Source organism: Conger conger, chromosome 7, assembly GCF_963514075.1.
Source record: "Conger conger chromosome 7, fConCon1.1, whole genome shotgun sequence".
Taxonomy (NCBI): domain Eukaryota; kingdom Metazoa; phylum Chordata; class Actinopteri; order Anguilliformes; family Congridae; genus Conger; species Conger conger.
In genome coordinates, this window is record NC_083766.1 from 13303395 (window position 1) to 13330852 (window position 27458).

Sequence of the window (27458 nt, forward strand, 5' to 3'; positions counted from 1 at the left end):
ACCAAGCATCATATAGATTGTATTATTACTTGATCAATGGCAAGTAGTAGTCTGAATTCAACCTGAATGAGTCAAACATCTACATCATTCTTACATTCTGATGTAGTTGGGACACTTCACAAACCAATGCAAGTAAGTATGTGGAATTTTCTTTTGCGTTGGACAGCATCAAATTGAGATCGGTTTTGTAATGGATTCCTAAAAGCAATCCTGGAGCAAACCCAGAACTGACCCTGAAAATGTCTGCACATTTTGGACTCGAACACCAATATCAATCGAAAGGGCCACATTATCAGCCCTCTTCATAAAAATGTTTTGGGATTCGTTTTTTTTTTTTTTTTACAGAATACTACAATTTATTCTCTGGTAGAATAAAGTTACAAATAAACATCACCTCTTATGTATGTCAAACTAGCTGTGAATATTATTGTAGCTTATAAGTATTTTAGCTAAAAAGGTTTTTGTAGTTTTTCCAAATCAATTTTGTTTTCTTGTTGGAACGATCTCCAATGCAGCATCTAAAAACCTCAAAGCAACTGAACATAAGATATGAGAGTGGTCTGCAATAAAAACAACTCTTCCGTGGTCTCATGTCACATTTCCAAATTCCTGGAAACAAAAGTAAAAAGATGCCCCTTTTACCCCTGAAAAGCCATCGTTCTTTAGTTTATAGCAAGAAATATTTCTTCCATTTGATTAAATATTAACATAAAATGCTATTATTCATAGTTAAATTGGCTAAATATAACTCTCAATCCTAAATGGGACAGATTCAATGTTTACATAAATATTTACAGAGTATTTACATAAATGAGGAATCTATTAATGATTAATACAAATATACTTCTAATATCTAATATCAGTAGAATAAAAACATGCAAGAATGAACCAACTGTAGAGAACTTTATTATAACATCTGGTTCAGTGTTTGAGAATGCTCACATCTCATGACATGTGACAGGGTCTAGAGTCTATGCGTGCTGCTGGAACAGGCTGACACAATATCAACATGTGCCAGAGAATCAGACAACCATATATATTCATGGTATCTCCATTATAGAACATGGCTGACAAAGCACTGGGTTAAGTAGGATATCTACAGTACCCTCTCAGGACACATAAAAGCAACTGGACAGCATTTAACTTTTAATGCAAGGCATCAGCATGGCTATAGTAAATGTAACCAAGCTGGGCAGTAAGTGTAATATAAATAAATTTTATATGCAAACTAGGAACAGTTACGGCAATATTTTCCTTCATGTCATGTTCATTGTTTGTTTCCTCAGGTTACAATACAAACTCACAGTACAGTCAATTCCCTTCTCAGCTATCGCAAAGACAAGTTCAGTAAAATGAAACCAACCAAGTTCAGTAAAATGAAAATAAAACAAAATCTAATTCTGCTTTATGCAATTATGTCAGGAAATTAAGGCAGTATCAATTGTAACCCGTTCCTGTAATGTTTGAAGTTTAAAAAAGTGGTTCTGGACACCTTACTGCAGTTTTGGTTTAATGAAAACAGAAAAGTAATTTCACAATTCATCTGCTGACTCACAGCCCCCTGTACATATACTCAAAACCAAAAGTGTAACACTTCAAACAGCTCAATATATATACAAGGTTACTATATAGGAACAGTATTAAAATATATTATGGTTGAACAAAATGATTGAAAATGCAGACAACTTCATGATAAAAAAAAAAAAAAAAAAAAAACATTAACCCAAATTACATCACTTATAAGAAAACATGCAAGATAGTCTTTACTGTTTATTCCACTGCTTACAGTTAGGAATACGCAAAATACTTTTATTACTTTTTATAATTTTTTGGTTAATATTTCAGCCACTCAATTATTCATTCAATACTTTTAGTTCTCATTATTTATTGTCGATTGAAATTGGTCCAAATTTCCAAGTAAGCACTTCATGGTAGGATTAATTGAGCATGGGAGTCCAAAATGCTTTTTACTTGTTGAGAGAACAACTGAAAGATAAATACGCATCAATACCGTAAACCAGGGTTGAACAGCACTCAAACTTTATTTCAGTAACAAGGCCTCTTCTCCTCGGAATCACAATATCAGCTAAAGCGGATTTCACTCTGACAGTGTGTGTGTGTGTGTGGGGGGGGAAGAAACAACCTTGAGTAATGAATACAATGTGCAAAATAAACCCGCTTCTGTGGCCAACAGTCAGACGACGCCACAGTTCTTCTCCTGCAGCCAGCCAGCCGCAAGTCATCGTTTCTTAAACGGGGGTCGAACGTCGTTCTGGCGTGCGGAACTGCGGTCGGCTTGTCCCACCAGCTCGGGAGCATCCCGACATGCCCGGCGTGTTTTGATGCGAGCGGCTTCATGCTCAGAGTCTCCTACGGGACGGTGTGAAAGTGATAGGCGAGGGGTTGGTCGGATGGGGGGTGAGGGGAGGCGGGTGAAGTTCGGGGAAAAGGAGCAGGGCAGGCCGTCAGCCGAGGTTCCCCTGCGCGTCGTGGTCTCTGTAGATCTCTTGGACGGCCAGAATGCGGTTGAGCATGGTGCCCAGCGTGCCGCGGTCCATGGAGACGGCCGAGTACCAGAGCGGGCTTTCGGCCACGCACGAGCGCTCCGGCTGCAGGTAGAACATGTCGCTGCGGTTCCGCGTGCCTCCGGAGCTGCGTATGCGGGAAAGAGCACGGCTCGGACCGGTACTTTCACATAGAGGGAGCTGCTTTGTCGGTTTAAGATTGCAAATCACACCTAATACCATTGCGCGTTGTTGCAACACGGACGTATCGACAACCTTTTTTTCAACTTTACATCTAATGCAGAGGTCACCAACCCTGGTCCTGGAGAGCTACTGGGTCGGCTGGTTTTCGCTGTTACTCTGCACTTAATTAATCAATTAGAGCAGATGATTACACAGTTAACTCACCTGGTTACCTGGGTCTCAACAGGGTGCTGATTTTAAGGTAAAAACAAAAACCAGCAGACCCAGTAGCTCTCCAGGACCAGGGTTGGTGACCTCTGGTCCAATGTATATACTTGTAGCATGGTTTCACTTTCAGACAGGGATGTACAGGTGACTGTTGACAGCTTGGCAGGCTAAACGTATCGTGTTGTGCAATATTGATGCTGTTCAAAGCTTGAACGCACCTCTATTACACCTACACATTGACCATTTACCATTTATATTACACCTGCATGTCTGCTCGTGCCTGGCTTGTACCCATGCACTTACCACTTGGAAAGGTAGAACTCAAAGAATTTGACAGGGCATCTGAGGGGGTTCATCCTGTTCTCCTGCTGTTCCAGCTCCACCACTTCTTCCTCTCGCTTCCTCTTTCCCAGACTACTATCTGCGGACACAATGCAGCGTTCACTGTCTGTTGGCCACATAACATCATATTAAATTGACACTCTTATCCAGAGTGATTTACGCAGATAGGTTTGCGTACAACCCCATTAATACAGATGGAAATTAACTGAAGCAATTCAGGTTAAGAGTTTCTGCTCAAGGGTACAACGTCAGCAGGGAATGAAAATGATTATTTTAAAGGAGTAACATGATGGTTGAACGCGACACTTGCCAGTTGTCTTTAGGCAACAATAAAACAAGTGTGCATAATTCAGTCATTTAAATGTATTTTAATACTTTTTTTTCTTAGCCTAAATGTCCCACTATAAAAGTTCACCCAAACTGTCTGGGTGTGGTAATGAGAACTGTCATTAGCTATGACGTGCCCCCACTTACCTGTAGGCCAGTGGCACAAACTGTGGGTCACAAGCTATACAGGAGAGATGAGGGGAGTGCTTATCCTAATTTAAAACACTCACTTCTCCAAAACTAAAGAACAGACATACTTTATACTTTCATTGTATGTATTCAACACCCTCTTGTGCAAATTACATATAAAAACCTAGAAAGTGTGTCCATGACAAAATTAAATGGGAAACACTCATTTATGAAGCCAAAATCTCTGGAAAGAAAAAGAATGAAATCAAAATTGGTCCAAATTGCTAAGTAAGCACTTCATGGTAGGATTAATTGAGCATAGGAGTCCAAAATGCTTTAGACTGATTGATAAACAAACTGAAAGATAAAAATGCATCTATACAGTAAACCAATATGCAAAATCTCAGAAAATAAGAATAATCAGCTGGAATAACTGGTTTTGTATAATTTTTATGATGTGGCAATTTCCAACAGGTGCATGTGTATATAATGAAAAAATACATTGTCCTTTTAACATTATATGATGAATGTATAAGCAGTGGCTTGGTTACTAAGAAAACTCAACTTTCATTACCTAATGTATGATCCCTTGGCATTTCAACCTTGTGAGTTCAGCAAGTGGTACGTTATTTTCCCACAAAAAGCCGAGTGTTGAATGTTATATTTTTTTTAAAGCCAGAAAGTCAAACACTATAACAGCTTTTTACACATTTTTTAAAATTTTGTTTACCAAGGATGCTTTTCTTGGGGGAATAATAAATAAAACAGACTGACTTTTCGACCAATAATTTTTCTGAATGATTCTACAGAGCATGCACACCCCAATGCAAAGCAAGAGTGTTCAATGACACCAGTGTATTTTTAGGGGAAAAAATCAGTCCATCGTGCCACTGTGCTCTTCTTAGATTTCACTACCACAACCTTGTTTCCTTCCAGTCTTAGGTGCAGCCAAGAGGCAGGAGTTTCAAATTAGCAGTCCGGTTGCCCCCTTTCCAAGCCGCATACCGTCTAACACACCCCATACCGAGAGCAGCACTTCAGAAGACCTCCACTCGCGCGAGTATAAATAGTATGCAGGCGCTCCCAGAATAGCATCACGTCTGAAAGGGGGGAAGGGACACCAAGCGTTTACTCGATTTCAACAAAGTCGAACACTATCATTTCTACACGCCGTGAAACGAGAAGACGCACTGATTATGTGATCATGCAGAGGCAGGAATCTATAACGGATTAGACTCCATTTTCACGGTCCTATGTAGTACAGTATATATTGGAAACTATGCATGTAAAGATAAAGATCAATTACTTTGATAATTTGAATACAAATATGTTGTTCCTTCTGAGCTAAATTTAGCATCCCTCTTTTTCCTGCTCGTGATAAGTCAGTCAGTCTCATCTTTCATCAACATGTCATTTCCAACCAATGACCAGCTATTACTAGTAAAGGTGTCTGGTGGCATTAATGAAGACAACATAGCTTTCGATCATGGGCAGTGCAGAAACACGTGGGTCAACGAAAAACAACAAAGCAGGCGAAGGCTGCTAAATAACATTCCAGCATGTGTAGGGGTCATGTACAAAAACTGACTTCTATTAATTGAATGACTTTTGCATGGAGGAGTGGATTTGCAGTGATGGCAGGTGTTGGTACAAAATTTCACAATGGCCATGTATGACCTTACACTGATGACCTTACCATTTTACGTTTTCCTGACATGAACAAACTCAGTTTAGTAGAAAAAGCTATTCAACCAAAGATGCTTTCCTTGACATTTACTTGCACTCTTAACTCAGTTTGAGTTTACACACTTGTCACATAAAACAATTTTTAATTAAACAAGTTCAGACCAAGGCCTTTCACTGGGATTTAAACCTGCAACAGCACAGATATTTTCTACTAGCCCATCATGGGTATTCTTTGTTTACCTTGTAAAAGAGAATAACGTGTTCAACTAACAAGCTTTAGGTGCTTATTGATAGATATCATACCGTCAACAACCCTAGATGATAGCCACTGAAAACGGCATTTAATCATATAATGATAGAATTCATTGAAACCAGTTCAACAAATATTTCCTCCTTTCTTCTCATGAATCTATTTAGAAACATAAAGAATATGGCAGTGTCATGTAATGGTGAGGGAACTGGACCTGTAGCACTTAAGATTTGGACTTGATTCCCAGGTGGGGATGCTGCCATTATGCCCTTGAGAAAAGATGCCTAACCTGAAACTCTTAAAATATCCGGCCAAACAGTTTGTAGGCCAAGAATGTAGTCTGTATTAGTCGCTCCTGAAGAATGAAGAGAGAAAAGTAGGATGGACATGGATTTAGGGGCTTCCTTTTGCTGAGGAAAGCCATAGCCGTTGGACAAGGACGCTGAATAATCGCATGACCTCACCTTTGGCTGTTCTTTGCCGTTGGCCGGGGAAGTAGCAGATGCTGAGCGCTTTAGACTGGCCTTGCGACTGGGAGTTCCTTTTGCACTGCCGCACCACGTTGCTGAAGGACAGCTGGAGGTGCTGCTCCACGGTCCGCAGGCCGAAGTACTTGGTGTTGAAGAACATGAGGGTGTTGAGGAGGACTAAGGGCGAGTACACTCCCAACTGCTTGCACTCCCACAAATGCTCCTCTTCCACCTGGGACAAAGGGTCACCTGCAGCACACACATTGCCACAGGCATATTATTCATTAACACCAGAATCCAACGCTTTGATAGAAAGAAAAGGCTTCTCCACAAAGGCACCTGTTGAGAGGATTAAAATACACCGGAATTCAAAAGTTAACCTTTTACATCCCTCAGCAGCTGTGACCACAGCCATTCTCGGTAATCCCATATATGGCTGCCGATGGCCATAATGCTTCTCAAATCAATTGGTAACTTTGAGAACTAAAGGAGCTAGAGATGGCAGCATACTGTAATACTTCATATATTATTAGATATAAGAAGTATCGCCAAATTTGAATATTATACTTGTATGGCATCTATAACATTTCAAATAAACGTCTTTTATAACTTCTTAACAACAGGCTACCTTATATGCAACTATAATAGGCCTTTCTGCTTATATTACCGACACAATAAAGTAAGTGATATGATGATAAGGTAATTATATAAACGTGATACCAAAGATCTACTCATCTATAAGAGATATGGTATCTTGCTTTGGTAATGTTCTTTCACAATAAATAGGCTAAGTGAATAATCTGCTTCACTAGAATACTCTTGGAATTGTAGAGTAATTCTAGAATTCAAATAACTTCAAAGGGGAAATGTATGCTCCCAAGCATCTTATCAAGTTTACATAATACCCAAATTCATGAAAAACATGTATCCAGGGACATGTCAAGTATTGTTATTTCACCAGTTGTATTGCTTTTGGCAAAGACCAAGCTGAAAGGATCTGATGATATGGAAACAGACAGTGAGAAAATCCAGGAGGACATTTCTGACCCTTTCACCTCTGCGTTTTATGATATATTCGGACCACAGCTGACCGATCGTAAATGGAAACTCAGGCAATCAGCAGAGTCTGATCTGTACCATCTCTCTCTCTTAGGTGAACTCAGAACCAAAACACAGGTAAGTGTATTTTTGTTTTGGTGTATTGGCTCTGTACCCCAGCACAGTTAAAATTCAGACATTTCGCTTTATTTGTGGGTTTTTACATCCATAATGGGTGAACAGTGAAGGAATTGGGGGAACTATGTATAAAAGGGCTCTTCACACAGTTTAACCAATATGGCAAACCCCTCAAATTAAAGATTAAAGACTGCAAGTATAAGTGATTGTTTTATTTCAGCTTTTTGTTTGCTGAAGTACAGAGCAAAAACAACCAAAAATGTGTCACTGTTCAAATACTTACACTGTACTGTATGTCCAATAAAACTCATGTAACCAATCCTACTCCAATCACAAAGAATAAAAGAAAAACAACTTATTAGCAGATCTCTTGATCATTTAAAGTTGTTAGGGTAGGGTTAGGGTTAGGCATTTTCAGTATATTCATGTTTCAGTTAACTGCCGACATTTAATCGATTAACCAATTCAAAATCTATTTTTAGAACTCCCCAGGCACAGGCAAAACAATAAATGTAAGTAGAAACACATTAATTAGATATATTACTGTACAACAGGGTCATTATTTTAGGAAAAAAGTTGGGCAAAAAATGAATGAATTCATTTATGGTTGCAGAAAACACAGCATGTATATAGCAGTATCACCGATAGCATTTCCAAACTCCAAATATTCCGAAGGCATGACACTGACAATGCCATTTTCATAATTGCATGAAAATGGCAACTCATGGTGCTTTTGTTGCACATTCTATCACACAGTTGTTGAACCTAAGTGTGATGTGACTGTATTTACACTGAAGTTTTTACAGATTATCCTCATCAAAATGTTGCTTGCCATTGATTGAATTCACCCACAACTCCAATCAAAATGTAGAACAGTCTTAAAAACGTTTTTATGAATGTAATATATATATATTCCCAATAATTTATAAACATAGGCTACTTTAACACAATTCAGGTTGGCTCATCAAGTCTCAGTCTTAGTTTTCCACCAGTTGCTTTGTTTCAGTGACCAGATCCCACACTTTAAGAAATTAATAAGAACTATAATTTAATCAAATCTAAAAATGTAACCATCCTAAAGCAAGCATTTGCCAACTGCTGTACAGTCAATTACACACAATGAGAGCATAGTTGACAAAAAAAATAAATAAAATAAAAATAACTTGCTGTATAATATTCTTGCTGTGCCAGGCCTACAATGTACTGTAACCTTTCAAATTATACTTGCTTCTGACTGTAACGTTTTGTGAGGGGGAGGGGTCCTTTGTGAACATACCATTTGGAGACATTCTGGGCTGCCACCTGTTCAGTATCTTATTTAACTCCTGCACAAAGGTCAGGTAGGACTGATCTGTGAAGATGTTCACCATTCGGTTGTTCTCCAGGAGGTACTACAACACAAACAGAAAGAAACTGAAGCTGCACGCAATGCCACAGCATATAGCATTTAGCATTTTACTCAGCTTACATAACCAATAATCACTCAACACAATTTTGCTTCCTACATTGCAAATAATCAAAGCTAATAATTGTCCTCCTTGTTGACTTAAACTTTGTGCATATCAGTGGCCTATTAAACACATTTTTCACTAGCACTGCCAACACTGTTTGTAAGGGCAAAACAGCAAAGGGGCACCATCTAAAAAGTGTCATTCCATGCCTACATTACTTTCATCATCAGTATTAAAAGAAGGAACCATAGAAAGTTGTTTTTTTATAGCCAAAGCTTTGTATGAAACCACACCACAATGTAGCCACCAACACAAAGCAAAAAGGGAAGGGAGTTCCAGATAACACATCTGAATTAGCCAGCTAGAAAACTACAAAACTCTTACATAGCAATGTTTTAACTTACTTCGGCTTGTTAAATGTTATGGGTTAAACAAACGTATTCAATAAGGCTGCCGATGCAATGGCGACACTCCAGCCAGCAACTGTTAGTTGGCTTAACATTGACCATCACAAAACACAGCTCCATACCTAGCTACATTGAAGAGTCAATTAATTAGCAAGCTAAATAGCTCAAATACAACTGACACTAACTTAATACTTCAAACTAAATACTTCAAATTAAGAACAATGAACAAAATAACCAAAAGACACTGATAATACCTGATGATACCACATGAAAAATGCATTTTCTATTAATTAAAATGTATTTTTTATTGGTGTGCTTTGCTAACATGTTCTGACAAACCTGCTGAATCCCAAGACACATGTAGTACACAACATCCGCCTGGTACTGTTCTCCATCGGGGCTCGCAAACTCTCTCACAAACTGTGCCAAACCGTAATTAAGCTCAGCAGCCGTACAAGAAAGAAGGTCCTCTTTTATTTTACATTGTTTTGCTGGGAGAAAAAGAGAGAAAGAAAAAAAAAATCACATAAAAAGTTATAGTATTATTCTGATATTTAAGTGCGCTGCACCGATGTGTACAGGCATAAAGAATAACATTGTAAAGCTGATCAAAAGAAATGCTTTGTACTGAATGGTTAAAAAAAGGAGACTGAGCCAAATGTGAACGCCTCACTTTTTCTCTCCTCTGCAGCAGGCTGCTTGCTGTGGGCCCAAGTTTTCCAGGCAGTGACCCCGAATGTGGAGCTTAACCCCGTGCCTCTGGGCGGGGCCTCTAGCGTGTCCCTGGAACAGTTCTCAGACAGCCTGAGCTGCTTTGATCCCTGTAGCACACAGGCCTTGGTCAGAATGGCACTCATTGATAAAAATAAACCTCATACAGTATTTGCAGTTATAAAAATCCAGGAAACACATCACGCCTGATTTATTTTATTGTATACAATGCAACGGCTGATGATCTGACAGGTGGTGCATACATCCAACGCAGCGAACTTGGGTCACTGGGTCGCCCCTCTGGTTTTTGTTATAACACATCTCTTGATCATTTAAAGTTGTTGAAAACCTTCCATAGATCTTCAATATTTTTTAAACATACTTTAACACAATGCAAGTTGGCTCATCCCCATTTCTCTTTCCTCTGAAGTCAGGATTTTCCGCCAGTTGTTTTGTTTCAGGGACCAGATGTCCACACTTTAAGGAATTAATAAGAAACTAGAAACTATAATTTAATAAAATCGAAAAATGCAACCTCTTCCTAAAGCGATCATTTGCCAACTGTCATCCAGCCAATTACAGAAAATGAGAACAGTCATTCTGACAGAATAAAATAGGGAATAAAATAGACAGAATAGGGTTGTGAATAGCAGACATTTATACTTGCATACATTTCCATTTCTTCCAGAATGTGACTTTAAGAGGGGTCATATCTGTTGCAGGGATGGTTGGACCGAAAACCAGCAAAACCAGCAGTCAGAGGGGGTCCCCTTGACTGAGTTTGCCCACCATTGGTATAGGGCCATTAATATTCAAAGATAGCATTTGAATATCTTTTCAGGGGCTCTAGCACTGCGGCAGAGAGGTGGGAGATGGGCAGACAGGAAGCACCGGGGAGCGATTGGGGGGGGGGGGGGGCAAGTGACCACACCAACTTTAGCGACCTCGGTCAAAACATTCCTTCAAGGTGGCGCTACCCATACCATTAAGCCAGCTACTGCAAGAAATAATAGATTGTTGCTAGAGATCAGATACCATTACCAAGTCAAATAGATATTTTTTTAAAATACACAATGCCAAATTTGGGTCTGGGCAGAAAGTTCATATTAAATTAATAAGGAGCAACCTCACCTCATAGTACTGCAGATATAAAATGACTTCTTATTAAATTAAATTGTAAATGAGCCACAATAAAGGGTCTGAAAGCCAGCTGTTAAGGCTGAGAAAAGTAGAGTGTCAGTGAGAGAGAACATGTGAACTGTGGAGGTCATACCTTCTGCACTGCTACAGGGAGCTCATGTTCCGGATGATCGCTGTCTGGTGTAACCATCCCACAGTCAAATAGGAACTCAACACTGGGGTTCAGGTCCAGAGGAGCTGGCAGGAGGAGGCACACAAAGCTTTGTTTCAAGTGATAACAGTCCTAGCTTTCACTGCAGTTAATAACTTTCTCTGTCGTTCACAAACCATGCATATACCAAACTTACACAGCACAAATTTGCCAGAGTTTAACACCGATTTGAATTTGACAAAATCTGGGAAGTGAGGGGATGACTGGGATGTCATTTCTGCAACTTCCCACAATCAGAGGACTTCTCAAGAAAGCAGAGAAATCCAATACATGATTGACAAATCAGCATTGGGGTCATTCTGTGAAAAATCGACCAGAGGTGTGGGGGGTGACCACTCCAATTCTGCTCAAACTTTGTCTAAATGTTCTTTATATATTCAACAGAGAACATATAAAGAACAATACTCATTGGACTTGTCGTTCTTGAGATATTGGCTCTTAAAAAAAGGGTTGGGGGGTGGCACCAAAAAAGTCACTTGCGAATGCAAATTGGGGTTTTATTTTTTGCATTAAAGCAGGGAAAAGCATGAATACATCAACTCTGACACAATGTTCTGTCTATTTTCCTAATATGACATACTTTGATGGCTTCCGACATCAGCACCACTTGGTGTATGGTATTCAGACTTACAATACTAGTAAATATCCTGGTTAAGAACAGTCGCAAAGAAAATGAAGTCAAATAGATAAGTTACTGAACAATGCCAAAGTTGGGTCTATTCCAGAAAACTACCAAAAAGTGCTAGATGTTCCATCAAGTAGGCCTATAATAGGCCTAACTATGTACAAAACATTGAGTAGATATTGCAATGCATTTGCATGCTTTGATCGGTTGTTTAATTTAGAACAAAGCTTCTCTTAGAAATGCATCAAAACATGCACAAGTATCAACTCCATGTTTCATTCTTAACCAAAATATTTGTCTTAGAGGTTTTGAAGTCATACACCAAGTGGTAAGAGCCAACATCTCCAGAATGATAAATCCAATGAGGCAAATGTTTTGGATGTTCTTTATTGAATATTTACACATAGTTTGAACAAAATTAGAGTGGTCATCTCCCACACCTCATGGTTGTTTTTTCATGGAATGAGCCATTGAATATATAATTGCTAATATGATATGTGGGGGTGTATGCGTAGACTACATACATACAGTTCATCAGCAAAAAGGTAAATCTAGCTTACCTGGAAAGGACAATTTAAATACCATCTTCTTTTTTGCTTTCCTAAGCTATATACGTGCACCTCCATGGAGTGCATGAATGTAAACTGGAGGTACTGTTCCAGTAAAATGTTGGCATTAAGCCCCATATACATGATTCAACAAACCTTTAGGGAGGCTAGCATTCAGGTCTGAAACTGGCTGATCCAAAACATTCGCCATCTTGACCGCCATGGACAGCACATCATCTTGGGCAGGACCGAACAGATCACAGTCTTCCAGCAAGCCCTCTGCACTCTGGTTACTGGACAAATCTTAACAGGAAACAAAGACAAAAGATTGACTACCCTCATACAGGCACACAAGCACCACTCTGTACAGGTTTCAGTATCACACATTAACCCAGTTTCTAAAAGTCTGTTGACAAACCAGCTTGCTAATGAATAAGCCAAATTATCTGAAACAAACCCAACGAGAACCAAAGGCAGGCGGTGATTTAGTTGAGTATTGAGGCTCGATGTTTAGCTCGGTGATGTCGGGTCAGATCAGGAACCGGCCAAGTGCTACCAACTCAGAAGTTTACAAATACTAATGCAGCAACACTTACAGCAGCTGTTAATAACAATTGGCAACAGCAGAAAGCTTCTAGTTTTTGTAGTGTAGCGTAATGCTCAACAAGCACAACCAAACAGAAGCATTGAAAAGACAACTGCTTTTCAAAAGCTTTTCATAGCAGACCAGATAATTACCACACAGATCAGAAGAGGCTCTGCCCATCTCTTCTGCTTCAGCGATCATCTCAGCCATGGCAAGGATATCCGCTTCCAGTGGGTTGGATGGAATCTTCACTTTCAGCTCCTCGATGGTCTCAACAATCTTATCTGCATTCTCCAGGGTTGTGGGCAGGAACATGGGGACAGGAACCTTGTTGAAAAGAAAAACAGAAACCAAACCATTCAAACGGAGTGTTAGTCTACTAAACTTCCTTTGGCGCACCTTGTTTGAGTATATACAGTACAGTATGCAGTACCCTCCAAACATATGGTAACAGTAGAGAGAAATATGTTATTCTTGGAAATGCGAACAAAAGATCAATACAAGACAAAAGAGACGCTCAACAGACATGTGGTTCAAGTGCATGTTCTCAGTTTTTATCTTAGGGTCATTTTATTCACTTTGTTTTCATTGAAATTACAGCACTTTTTATATACTACTACCTTGCATTCCAAAATGGAAGTATACACACGGAAATCAATGTCACACAGAATGCCACAAAATGCCATGTGTTTCACTATAATTTCTACAAAGTTCAGGGTTGCGACTGGCCCAGCAAAAAAACACAGAAAAAAGATGGCCGTCGGCGGGATTGGGCGTGCTAACAAGACACAAGATAATTCATTTCACACAATTCTATGAAAATGATATATGACACTTAACATATTTGGAAGATAGTTTTGAGCACTACTGAGATTTGACTTCATGAGTCAATAGAAGTTTTAAGTCAATACCCAAAACACATTAGCATTACACTCCATTGTTTGTTTTTGTTTCCATTTCATATCAAAACATGTAGCTAAAGATGTTCAAAATTGTCAAGTGAATGTTATGGGCTCTCAGTCCTGGCATCCATAACTTTGTATTTACATGTACACTCACCGAGCACTTTATTAGGTATTTATTACTCCATTTTTAACATTTTACAGGTCTGATGAAACAGATCCCAGTAAAACAACGATAGCTATACTTGAGTTTAACTTTTGTATTTATTTGTAAAGAAATAACAGAAAGTGAGAGAGCTTACCAGCTGATTTGAATCAGACATAGTAAGACTTATATACAGTTTTCAGTACTCGAAAAGGGGGGGGCTTTACCAACAAAAAAAAGACATGAAGCTGGCCACTAACATTTATCAGTATTTTGTCTTCTGATTACCCCTTGTTGACCTTGCTGTAGGCTGTCTGTATGCTGGGAAAGAGACAGAGAAAGACTCCTAGTAAGCACTTAATTCAGAAAGTGGTCTAATAATAATAAGAATAAAAATAAAAAAAGGTTATTTTTAATCACGTGATTGTTTATGTTAACACACATGTCAATTAAGAATCAATTAAGAAAATTACCCTGCTGTAGCTTATCCACTTAAGAGATGCGTTGTGTGTTCACAGATGCCCTTCTGCATACCACTGTTGCAATGTGTGGTTATTTGTGTTACTGTCACCTTCCTGTCAGCTCTGACCAGTCTGGCCATTCCCCTCTGACGTCTCTCATTAACGAGGCGTTTCTGTCAGCAGAACTGCTCACTGGAGCTTTTTGCACCATAGTTTGCAAACTCCAGAGACCAGTGTGCATGAAAATCCCAGGAGATCAGCAGTTTTCAAGATACTCAAACCACCCTCTCTGCCACCAACAATCATTCCACGGTCAAAGTCACTTTTATCACATTTTTTCCCCATTGTGATAGTTGAAGTGAACATTAACTGAAGCTCCTGACCCGTATCTACATGATTGTATGCATCGCACTGCTGCCACACAATTGGCTGATTAGATAATCACATGAATAAGCAGGTGTAATAAAGTAAAAATGTTCACAATAAAAAATTAGTAGTAACCACGTTACTTAGTGTAATTAAGTATTAAGACACTAAAATGTCGAGGAGAAAAGAATCAGGTAAAACTTAACATAATGCTCTGATCCCAACGCAACATATACGTCTAAACAAATTTTTTATTTTTTCATTATCACACTGTACCTACATTGTTACAATGTTAACCCTATCCATATCCCTGAACATATTCTGCAGTCGTCCAACAATGAATAAATGTTACAATGTACTTAAATAATTGCACTTTAACAGAGCACTGTAAATAAAATATATCAGCAGAGTACCAGGTGAAAATTGGTTACATTAGTTATATTCCAATGGTTATAATGGCAAATATAGAGGATATATTACACGTATTGTATTACAGAAAAAACAAAAAGTAAAAACCAACGTAACCTATTTGAATCGCAATACTCTTGCATTATATTGCATTACATTATATTAATTTGACAGAGGCTGTTATACAGAGCGATGTACAATAAAGTACAAGAAGAACAAAACGGGTGGTTTTCAAACGCAACTGTAGTTATGTGAGTGATTTTTCCTGGTTCAAGGAGTTAATAAAATTATAGACCAGTCCTAACAGAAATACGAAGTTCAGAGCAGAGGAAGTCAAAAAAAAGGAGTGAATGCCAAAGTGAAACACATCCCTGTAGCGCTAATGAGGAGTTACGCCCAAACACAGAAATACAGTTCATCGAATGCCAGAAAACTTCTGAATCACAAAGCAGGTGATGTCATTATTCAGATTAAGCGAGGGGGAACAGTTTCACAGATTACAGTGTGTGCTGTAACTTACCGGCAGGGGCAGGGTGAGGGGTACAGGCGTGTATTGGCAGTACAGGTGCAGTGGCACGGGGATGAAGACAGGTACCGGGACAGGCATCACAAAGGACTGGGGTATCATAAAATCATCTGAAATGCACCCACAGGAAGAAGCCATCAGATAAGACCTCAATAGTGCATTCAGAAACTGAGGCTGTACACAATTATATATTATTATAGATATTTTTCATCACAAAAGCCACCAATAATATTATAGAAGATGTATGTATGTATATATACATATATATATATATATATATATATATATATATATATATATATATATATATATATATATATATATATATATACACACACACAGTCCCCTCCAAAAGTAGTGGAACAGCAAGGTCAATTCCTTTGTTTTTGCTATACACTGAAGACTTCCTTTGTTTTTCCTATACACTGAAGAAAATTGAGCCTGAGGTCAAAAGATGTACCTGAGATGAGAGATCTGAATTTCAGCTTTTGTTTCCTTGTATATTTATTGAGATTTGTTAAACAACATATCACATTTGTATCAGACCAGGCCAGTGAGAAAACATATTGTAACATGTGACTGACAGGTGTTTCTTGTTGCCCAGATGTGTTCTGTTGGATTGATAGGTTAAACAATAAATAGTTCTGAATGTCTACTCTTGGTTTTAGCCTTGGGATATGCCTGTGAAGACTGAATTTGTGTTAGAAACGATAAACCAACATGAAGACCAGAGAGCCTTCTTTGGGAGGATGGCATTTTTAGGAAAGAGGGGAAATTGATTAGAGCCATTGCAAAAGCATTGGGGATAGCTAGTACAACAACTGGGAATGTCCTGAAAAAGAAAGTGCTGGTGTACTGCGCACAGTGGAGGAAGTGTCATGGCTTGGACTTGCATGGCTGCTTCTGGAGTGAGCTTGCTAATCTTTATTGATGATGTAGCTCATGATGGAAGCAACATGATGAATTCAGAAGTCTGCAAAAACATTCTGTCTGCTAACTTACGTCCAAATTAATTAGGAGGAACTTCATCATGCAGCAAGACAATGACCCAAAACACCCTGCCGACACAACAAAGGGATATGCTACCAAATATGAAATGTTATTTACTTTCATTTACTTCAATACTTTCTGTTCCAATACTTTTGCACACCTAAACATTGGGTGGTCTGATACCAAATGTTGCATGTTTCAAGTAGTTTAACAAATGTGTAAAAACCAGGAAATAAAAGCTGAAATTCTGAACTCTTGTCTCGTGTTCATCTTTTTATCTCAACCCCAAATGTATTCTGTGTATTGCAAAAACAAAGGAATTGGCCATGCTGTTGCAATACTTTTGGAGGGGTCTGTACGTTGTTGTTTGCTTGCAAGCTACCACGAATGAGTAAACAGGAGTTTAAAATGTCCCAACATCAGTCTACTCATTGTATTAATTGGAGAAGGCGCGCTCCTCGGCGTGGCGAGCACTGTATTTTGCATGGTGTGTACAGCATTACGTATTACATATACAGGCACTGTACGTTTTTTGCATAGTTAGGCTATATTATTAGGAACATTAATGATTAATTAATCAGCATAATGGCAGCATTAAAGAAATGTATAACGGGTGGATTTAAAATAAAGCCACATATTTATAGGAAAAAAATGTGTATGTAATGATGATGTCACTCCCCTCAATCCCACCACCCACAGGCTTGTCATCTCTGCAAAATACATTTCTAGGGGAAACACCGCATCTGTATCAAGCCAACTCTAATAAATGTCTCCCCTAATAGGTGACATATATTTTCATATGCAACCTTGACAGGCTCTCTAACCTAATTTATCCCTAGTTTAAAATCTTTGCAGTACCCCTGTGGCTCAAGTGTACGCTCTCCCGGCTAACATTGTTCAGAAAGGAGTCCCAGTGCCCCATAAATGTGTACCCCTCTTAAAGGTTTGTAGCCAGATATTAAATCTCCAAATAAAATTTTGCTTCCCCTTATTAACATGTGGTACCGGCAGAATTCCAGAGAAGACCACCGTGGAGGTTCTGCTCCTAATCTTTGCAATTTTGCTATTTATCCTGGGGACATTTGAAGCTACCTTTACCTATGTGCAACACAGAGCTTGACCACTGGATCTAACCCCAAAAACCTCTGTAGTTATAGTCATCTATAATCTCCTGTGCCGTCTTGACAAAAATGCGGAATTAATAAAGCCTATTACAAAAGCCTTCCGCTCAATGGATTGCTATCACTTGAGCGTGCAAAGGGTGGTGCTGTAGCTTAACCAGCACCTGTTGTTATGAATGGCTGAAGGCAAGTGTTATATGTGTACTTTGAGATATAACCTAAATAATAAAATGTTAATATCATGTAGTGAATTAACATTGTAATATTTTGCAATATATTACCAATTACTATATATGTAATATTATGTTACTGACTTACTACTAGGTAGTCAGACCTTCCGCTTGTTTTTAGCCAGGTTAGCTAAAAGACAGGCTAATATTAATTCAGTTGCTGCACTTTATTGTGATCTTTTAACTGAACAGTGAGTAGCATAATACGAGAAACCAAGATGCACGGTAGATGCTGCTAGCTACTGTAGTTGTGTTATGGCATAATTACACTCCAGGTCTGTGTAAATGGACTCCAGGTCTCTCCTCAACTGCCTCTTGTTATATTCAGAGAAAGTCGTTATGCCTTTTCTGATTTAAGTTTGACTGCCATATTATTGGCCTCATGAATTAGTTACAGGATTTTCTAGCTCCATTGATGAAGCCAGAAGAAGCCATAGCACACGTATGGCGCAGAGTGATTTTGGTTACAATACCACCTCTGATTTTGAGCCAGGAAAAACCGTGCCAGATGCAACTGCTGTCCATATACCATTTCGTACACCGGCATCCTACCGTCACTAATGCCAGTGTGCACTTCTCTCCCGTCTTGCTCTCAAGATGTTAAATGAGCTCACAACAATCTCAGACAAGGTCTCCTTCCAGATGCTTCCAGATTCCATGCAACCATTCTGCAAGCCCAGTTTCATAACCATGATGTAGCACTGCTACCTAAAACCCATCGACCAGCACAGGAAAAACAGTGACGTGACCTTACCTGTCTGGCAGCCCTGCGACCTGGTTTTAGGCTTACAGGTGACACATCGGGTCTCCGTTGCGGGCTTGCAGACAGTGGCTTTGTTCTGGGGTTCATTTGGAGAAGGCGGGAGTGGAGGAGACGGTGATGGCGAAGGGAGAACTGGCGGCACCTTTCCTGTGACCTACAAAAACACTCTTTCAGTGTCACAGTACTCGTGTGTGCTCCATTATTTAGTGGAAATATGCAAAAAGTTACCCTCGGAGGCCATTTAGGGGTGCAACTTTGAAATAAATTAAGGATTCAATATTCTGTTCCTTATTTTCAGCATAACAGGTATCCCTGTCGAAAAATATTTTTGGTCTGATAATCTCTTTCTCCAGGCTCACTAATAAGGAATGAATCAAATTATACTTGCAAGTCAGACTTGCACCCAGTTACTGTGCAAGAATTACAAAATTCACTTTTTCCTCAATTTAGTCAATTCTTCATAACAATACGAACAAGAAATTAATAAAATTGTAATACTTGTATTTTTTTTCCATCCATTTTTTTAAATATAAGATTTGACATCATTGTGTACCAGCAGCAGTGTACTTCGTTTCACTTGCTTGTACATCATATAGTTACTGCTGTTCTAACTGTTAAATAACTGTGAAATAATCACAGTGCATTCTGAGTACAGAAGAAACAACTGAAATCAGGGCTTTGCGATATGAGGAAAATATGCAATATGTGATAACGTTATTGAATAATGCGATCACAATATGACTATGACGATGGTGATAAATAAACAAATATTCAAGTATGCACAGTTGTAATGTATTTCTGCTTTAGGTGCACTGCTAACATAGACCCCAGACAATGAATAGCCAATCCCAAATGAATAAAAAATTTTTTTTTAAAAAGCATTATTTCCAACGTGCTTTTTCTGAACACATTGCACATGAACACCCAATCAATTTAACAGAACATCAATTTAAATAAATATTATTAATCGCAGTTCAAGCAGTCTTTGACGGTGTGATGCGTTAAATGTTGTAGAGACAAATAATTAAAATAAATCAATGACTTTTTTCAGTGCTTGTACAAATTGTTGTGGGTTGTTCATGCATTATGGATGTTTGATCCCAAAATAATTGTGGAAGGGAATCGTGTAAACACGTTATGTACTGAACAGAATAACATTACAGTTTAAAAGAATGACAATTTACACAATAATGAGATTAAAGTGTAAGTTGTATGATGAAAGTAATTCCAAGAATCTTTAAAGTTTATAATAAATGAACATTAAATGATGAATGAAAATCAGTTTAACTCAAAATGTGAAGCTAGGGACTACAAGTGAAGGGGAATGTGAAGAAAAAGAAAAGACCTACCTCAACTTTCTTTGCAGTGGTAGGGGGAGACTCTGGGGATTGACCTGAAACATCAGCAAACGTATACAAGTTTAACAGCCAATTACTGCCAATGGCCTACACATGTAAACACTTTATAGACACAGTGGAAATTGCAAAGGCTTTGAGCATTTCAGCACAGTGTTGAAAACGGTTCCAAAAAACACTTTACTGCAGAAGCATTCCCGATAGCAGGATTATCGTCAGAATTCACCCAGCTCGTTAAATTAACAAATTCGCTTTCTGGGCCAAACGGGAGAAATGTGAAATGTGTGCATTTTACAACCGTTCAACACTGACGGAGGACCGTTTCATGTTCTACGTCTTCTCGAGACTCATTATGGTAGCTGGCCCGGGCTCTGCGCTTGATGGCGAATTACAATCCCGGGCCCACCATTGTTTTCCCACTGACTGCGCGCCATGGACCCGTTACCGCCGTGAATGCGGGGGATTGTAATGAGTGATTGCATCCATGAGGTTTGTTATGAGTTTGTAAGCGGCCCGCGGGCAGGGGGAGGCTCCTGACGCACTGTTGAGCAGGCTCTCCGGCCCCTGCTGGGTGTCCAGGTTGGGCTGGTTCTGCTGGCTGTAGAAGCGCAGAAGGCAGCGCTGGTCGCAGTAGTGCTTAATCTCCCCCCTCCAGTGTATGGTCTCCAGGAGCTTGCCCTGCCTTTTGCAGGCGTGGCATCGGGCAGCCTGGGGACAAGAGGGGGGAGGGGGGGAGGTGGTGGTGAAAACAGACCTGGAGTGAAGGCGTTTTGGGTGGAGCCGCGTGACTGGGTGCTTGCGACTGCTGGTGTCCATTGCTCGCGCTCCTTCTGGTACATAACACAGGACAATATGTTGGGAAGTTGGTCATCCGATTCTCAAGGATTTGAGCCCAGCTTTGTGTGGGCAGCTAAATTACTAATGCCACGATCTGATTTCCACCCCAGCCATTAACTGAAAGTGTGAATTTAGTATTTGTTAGCAACATCATAATCAAACTGTGAACATTTATCAGGTTTGCATCTTTGATTCAGCTAAAGAATGGTTTATTCAAAAAACTATTGTTTAGCATTCAGACACACAAAATAGTCAGGATTGACATGTATGTGTTGCAGCATTAGGTGACCGGATTAACACCTTTCAATAATCAATTTGTCATCAGTATAAAGCATGAACTGCAAAGCATATAGAATGCAAGACCTGGAGAGGTACACCAGGAACTCTATGTCTTCCATGCATTTGATGACATAGGACAGAGTTTCCACATTCCTCAGTCTGACGAGTGACCACAGTGTATGAACAGTAATAGTATGACCCATTGTACCTTTAGGTACCAGAGGACGTATTTGCTTTTGCAGTCTTCGCTGCAGAAATCCCACGTGTTTCCATCCAGCTCCTCAGTGACAGCTCTCGTACAGGTCTGCGAGCAGTATGTGCAGTTGATGCAACACAGGCCCAGGTTTTTGGTGAAGTCTTGCTTGTACAGCAAGATGCAGCCTTTTACAGAGAGACTAGGAATTAAATTAAGCCATACAGACACAAACCTGTTTCTTAAATAAAAAATAAAAATAAAAATAAAAAAACATTACACATTGGCACATTAAACAGGAATGGGGGTAATTTCAGACAGCCTCAGGTTCGTCTGCTCCAGAGATGTGTCTGCTCAGATGTTCTGACCTTCACTGCAGAAGTTCTTCTCCACGCCGGAGAACCTGATCTTGTCGTGTAGCAGCTTCTCCTGCTTGCAGTGCTCGCAGACGATAACCACGCCATGCAGCCGCTTGTAGTCCTCACAGCACTCCTTACAGCAAAACTGGAAGATGGAGTCCTGCAACCCAGGCAACACGACTCGCTTCATGTCACCGCTTTTACCTTCCATTCTATTACAGACAGGCATGCGAGGCAAAGTGATACTAGATTTGCCATTATTTCCCAATTTTAGACAAAGACATTGCTGTACCTGCCAATCTAAAATTTCTGGTTTCCCATTAAACATGGTATGACAGGAGTGGCAATTTAAGTGGATATCACCGTCAGGGCTGTTGTTCTGAAAGGAAGAATCAGAGTATCATTTCAACAGATTTTATGGCTCAATGAGAGAATAAAAAATAAAAAATTAAATTCAGGCTAAAGCATTCCTCAAATCATCCTTCCCCACACACTGAGGCACTTTATGATTTGCTTGGACTTTAATGCGCTCCAGAAGTCAGTCAACGCGCCCGACTGTAGCTGCTAGTTCGCACATTTTAACAAGAATATTTCTACTTTACAGCCATCTCCAGCCAGGGCTGTACATGACACTGTAAATATTAAGTGTTCATTTTTTATCACTTTTAAACATGTTTTAAAAACCTTACCTAGAGCACTTTTGTTAAAAGTAGGCATTAAAACCTACACAACAGAGGAACAAACATTTATTAAACTTACAAGTACAAACATCTGGTACGTCCTACCTGAAATTTGGTCCAGCAGCTTGGGCTACAGAATTGGTAAACGACCTGGTTGGCCTTGTAGTAGTATGCAGGTTCAGGTAGAGCACGTCTGCAGAAGCCGCATGGTCGGGCTGGAGCTGCCGTAGAAAAAGGAGTATCCACCATCAAGAAGGACCTGTTCACATTCAGAGTCCGTTCAGAAGACAGGAGGGAATCGGACTCTACCTGCGTCCCAGGTGGTTTTGACTTTGTGAGATGTGATGCAGCACACCGAGCAGAAGAGATGCGTTTTCCCATTACCGTCAGGGTTTGACAGCATGTCAAAGTTCTTGCAAAGAGTCTTGCACCACTGGCATGGGAGCACTTTAGTGTTTTTCTGAAGAAACAAGAGACAAGATCAGAACAAATGATCACAACCAACTAAAGTTGGCAGTAGAACAGTCATGGGCTACATGGAATGCCGTGGTAACAAGCAATATTATGCATTATTTGCAACCATGTTTTACTGAGATGTTATGCACTTCCTATTGTAACTTCTATCCAAAATTCCTTGATTATGGATAGATAAGCTCTAAAAAATCGCTTTTGGACACCAGTGGGTACAGGTGTCCAAAAGATTTATAGTAGAAAGGTTGCCAACTCACATGCTTTCAGGCTCTGTTTCACGCTCTCACACGACCCAAACACATATCTACTACCTCACACCAAATAGCTAAAAACACGCAAATAAGTACAAAGCTGGTCCCTGATGAAACACAGTGGTGTCTTCTAGTTTGCAAGGCAAAATATATATTCTTTTCTGCCCGGAGATTAAGATAAGTTCATAAACATTACAATGAGGTTGCCTTTTTCGGCAATTGTCTTTTGACCAATACAATTTCTGCCTGCACTTGGCTATTGATGCGAGGTGGAGACTACGAAGCTGAAGAAAACCATTAGCTATGTACAACCGAAATGGCTATATGTCTTAATGTCATTGAAAATATAAAATAAAGTTTTGACGATGACTGCGAGAGCTTGTTAGCTAATATAATTTGGAGTTGCCAATATAGCAGTAGCTTGTTAAAAAGGTACAGTAAGATATATAGTCCAGCAAGATGTAGTAAGTTTTCCAGCTAGCTGATAACTAGCTAACGTCATCTCAATCAAGAAAAAGTTCTTGATAAAAGTATTTTAAGTGGATAGAGAAGGTGGCAGAGGACAGAAGTGGAAGAGAAAGCACAACTGCCAAGGAAGTGATGGAAAGAATAATGTGATTAGTAAATAAATGGAGGAATAGGCAGACATGAGCGAATGGTCAGAAGATGAGAGTGGACAGGAGAACATCTCAGGTATCCAACATAGCAGCAGAATATTTCTTAAAGTGATACTACAGCTTGGTGTTCTGATTTGTCCCACTATAGTGTAGGGGAAGAAGACAAATTCAATAGTGAAGCCAATTGTTGATGGTTATATTCAGTGTACAATCATAGTTGCACTAATCATGCAACAATAATAAATAATTAAGATACAGAGGGCTCCAGAAGTATTGACACCCTTATTCAAAATGTAGAAAAAAGGCTGTATATAACAACACAGATAATAATATACATACTATGTTCAAACATATGGGAAAGCTATATTTTTTATTTCAATACATTTTGTCTCACGCTTTTAAGTAATCTTTTTTCTGAAAAACATAGGGACCAAAATGATTGGCACACCCACTGGAGCCCAATGTAGACATGGTTCATACGCATATATGCTAAAGATACAGCCCCATATCATAAAAATCTCAATCCAGCCAGTTGACAACCCTGTGGAAGACACCTAAAAACACTCATGATTGTTGGGCGACTTCTGTAACAAAAGTCCCCAAAGGTCCCAAATTATTGTAAATGGTAAATGGCAGGCATTTATATAGCGCCTTTATCCAAAGCGCTGTACAATTGATGCTTCTCCATTCACCCATTCATGAATATTCTATTTTATATCCATTTTATATTATTATTCCACAAGGTCTACCAAATAGGTTGATAAAGTTTTCTATAAACAATGAGCTCCATAAGGTTCGGGACAAATACATTTTTTAGTTCTTTATTGGCTCTGCGGTACTTGACAATTATATTTTTGCAATCAACAATTCAGACGTGGTTAAAATGCACAATCCCACCTTTTATTTAAGGGTATTTTTTTTAATACACGTTGGTTTCACCATGTGGAAATAATATATACATACCCAATGAGTTGCTCACTCTTTCAGCTGAACAGGCCTTATTGGGTAGGTGTTGCACATTTTTCCACATGCACTGCCCACACTGATCAACTACAGCTCTAAAAATGAACATGGCGTCCATAAATGATCCAGCAGGGATTAAAAATAAAAATATAAATATAAAATGCAGCCATCCACTCCCTACCCTGTCCTCCTTTGGAATGCCGTGTAATGTGTGGTTAGCTGACCAGTAAGAGCGCACCTAACATGACTACCAATGACACTCAACATTTCACTCACGCTTTGCTTACGAGTACAGTAGGTAGCTCACTAATAATGCAATGATACCACGCTCAAGGTCAAGATGTGTGGCCAAGGAGTGTCTACACAGAATCCCCAAAGCCCATAAACCTTAATACCTGTCTGATTTGCAATATAATGACGCATGATACTTTAGAAAATGGTTTTCAAGCTCTTTCCTGGGGACCCACTGTGTATGCTGGCTTTAATTCCAACCATAAATCCAACCTCAATTGTAACAAGCTGTTCATTGTTCTTAATTACACCTTTTTAACATCCATTTAAAAGCCACATGACTGCATACCTAGCTATGCATGCCATGAAGCATAAATGTCTCATGTTCACATCCAGGACTTTTAATAATTTAGATCAACTAATGCTTTCATTGTCTGTTATGTGCCAAACGGCAATTCCTGAAGGAAGAGGCGGACATTTTTGAATTGATGAAATTCAAAAGACTGAAGGGTGGAGTCGGTGGGGTCCTATCTGCTGAAAGAGTGGACAGCTGCTCAATGAGATTAAATCAGACAAACCTGCATTGCGTCAAAAAAAACCCAGCATAAATCGGCATTTTAATCACCTAAAGTGGTTAAAAGACTGAGTATAACAAAACCAGTGTACACATTGGATCCCTATGGACATTCCTGAAAATTTGCTTAAATATTCCTATTATCCAGTATTTCTGATTCAAATAGATTTATTTTATTTACTAGCTAATAACAATGTGGTGTAATTGAGAGGAACAAGTAATTTATCTCCATCTCTAAAAAGGTACAGCTACATTTGCTGTCACACTTTAAAGTACACTGATAAGGCACAACTTACCTTTTTAATTTATAATCTATTTATTTATTTCAAATATTGAACTTAATTTGGCTTGCGTATCTTGCTGCTTAATCACACGGCAGAAAAGTGCTGCCTGATATGGAAAAGAAGATCACCAAGTCCTTCCTTAGATATATATATGTACTACACAGCCCCACTTATTTGGATGGGTGAGTACTGAAAATGATATACTGCAACCAATGTATGTGTAGTCAGCACTGAACATTTACATGCAGTCAATATTTTAAGTCTATAAACTCAGTCAGTTGACTTTCAACCTCTTGTCTGTTTTAGAGAAGGAAATGTGTCTATACCTTGACTGGGATTCAGTCCACATTTCAGTTTGAAAGTCAGTAGGTTTAACACTATCAACTGTTGCTCATGTCCTTTTGAATACAGCAGGTGATGTCATCGTAAAAATTAAGAGACCGTTGTGCAGGGGTCTCAAACACCTGGAGCGCTCTGCTGGATTTTGTGATTTCCATTCAATCAGCAGCCATTTGTAACATGATCTCACAGGAATGGGTAGAAACAGGTTAGATAAGCATCCCAGGAACTTATAGAAATATCATTACATCTCTGAATAAAATGCTAAAGGGTGACATCCAAATTCGCCATGTTCACTGGATAGGAATCATTTAAAATTCTGTCAATATTGTTTCCAACATCCAATGCGTACCAACCTTTTCCCAGGTACAGACTCAAACACAGGGAATCCAAATAAAAGTGAAATCCATCCTGGGACTAGCCAATCCCTACAGCAGGGCCACCTCCACAACCACTATGTAGTACAAGATCTCCATGTCCCAGAGGTTTAGGAAGCTACATTTTGAAGCATAGCTTCTACAACCTTTCAGATACATTCCCTCAAAATATGATTATTCACCTGTCTTGAGTAATGGGGTCATTTTCTGTTCCATTATCTAGTACAATAGTACCGGTCTCTGACCACGAGATGCCGCATGTTCTGCCAGCCAGTGAACAGTTAAGAGTAATTTAATGCGGCTTCTTTAAATAATGATTCATCACGTTGCAACATTTCAGTAGTCATGAAGTCAGTACTTATGGCCACAATATTTTCATTTAGAAAATTGGGGCTTTTTGCATCATGGTAGCAAAATCAAAATACAAGAAAAACAACTAATTGTAATTCCAATGCGCACAAAAACAGGCTCTATCAAAATATTGTTGCTACTCTCCAAAGATATTGTCAGCGAGTTGCATTCTTGGTGATTTAATGGTGCAGAGGCTGCTGAGATGAGGTAACAGACATGCATCAGCTTTCCAGGGCCAAAAGATTATCTTGTTGGGTAATGTAGATTCAGAAATTTGACCTCAATATCCATGTGAAGCAAAGTTCCTTTGAGTTCCTTGCGCAAAGTTGCAATTCCCTCTTTTCAGATGAAAAATACTTCAGCCCCTTTAACTTCTTCGTTCTAAAAATCAAATACTTCCCTAGCACTCAG

General features: G+C 39.2%; 1 protein-coding gene across 9 annotated transcripts in view; it reads right to left on the reverse strand.

The window, feature by feature from the left end:
* Window positions 1-889: 889 nt before the first annotated feature.
* Window positions 890-27458, reverse strand: part of LOC133132090 (zinc finger MYM-type protein 3-like) — a 35271-nt gene continuing 8702 nt past the window's right edge. For 7 of the 9 annotated variants that reach the window (XM_061247243.1, XM_061247239.1, XM_061247240.1 and 4 more), the window contains exons 8-25: window positions 22899-23049; window positions 22695-22810; window positions 22202-22288; window positions 21919-22069; window positions 21566-21738; window positions 20784-20949; window positions 20236-20279; window positions 18878-19040; window positions 15777-15892; window positions 13127-13301; window positions 12545-12691; window positions 11138-11241; window positions 9827-9974; window positions 9493-9644; window positions 8572-8686; window positions 6114-6368; window positions 3219-3336; window positions 890-2652 (exon numbers count right to left, since the gene is read on the reverse strand). In XM_061247243.1, the coding sequence (XP_061103227.1) occupies window positions 2466-2652; window positions 3219-3336; window positions 6114-6368; window positions 8572-8686; window positions 9493-9644; window positions 9827-9974; window positions 11138-11241; window positions 12545-12691; window positions 13127-13301; window positions 15777-15892; window positions 18878-19040; window positions 20236-20279; window positions 20784-20949; window positions 21566-21738; window positions 21919-22069; window positions 22202-22288; window positions 22695-22810; window positions 22899-23049 (2568 nt within the window). In that variant the 3' untranslated portion in view covers window positions 890-2465. Of the gene's footprint in view, window positions 2653-3218; window positions 3337-6113; window positions 6369-8571; window positions 8687-9492; window positions 9645-9826; window positions 9975-11137; window positions 11242-12544; window positions 12692-13126; window positions 13302-15776; window positions 15893-18877; window positions 19041-20235; window positions 20280-20783; window positions 20950-20995; window positions 21072-21565; window positions 21739-21918; window positions 22070-22201; window positions 22289-22694; window positions 22811-22898; window positions 23050-27458 lie in introns of all 9 variants that reach the window. The other 2 variants (XM_061247245.1, XM_061247244.1) reach the window with 2 other exon arrangements.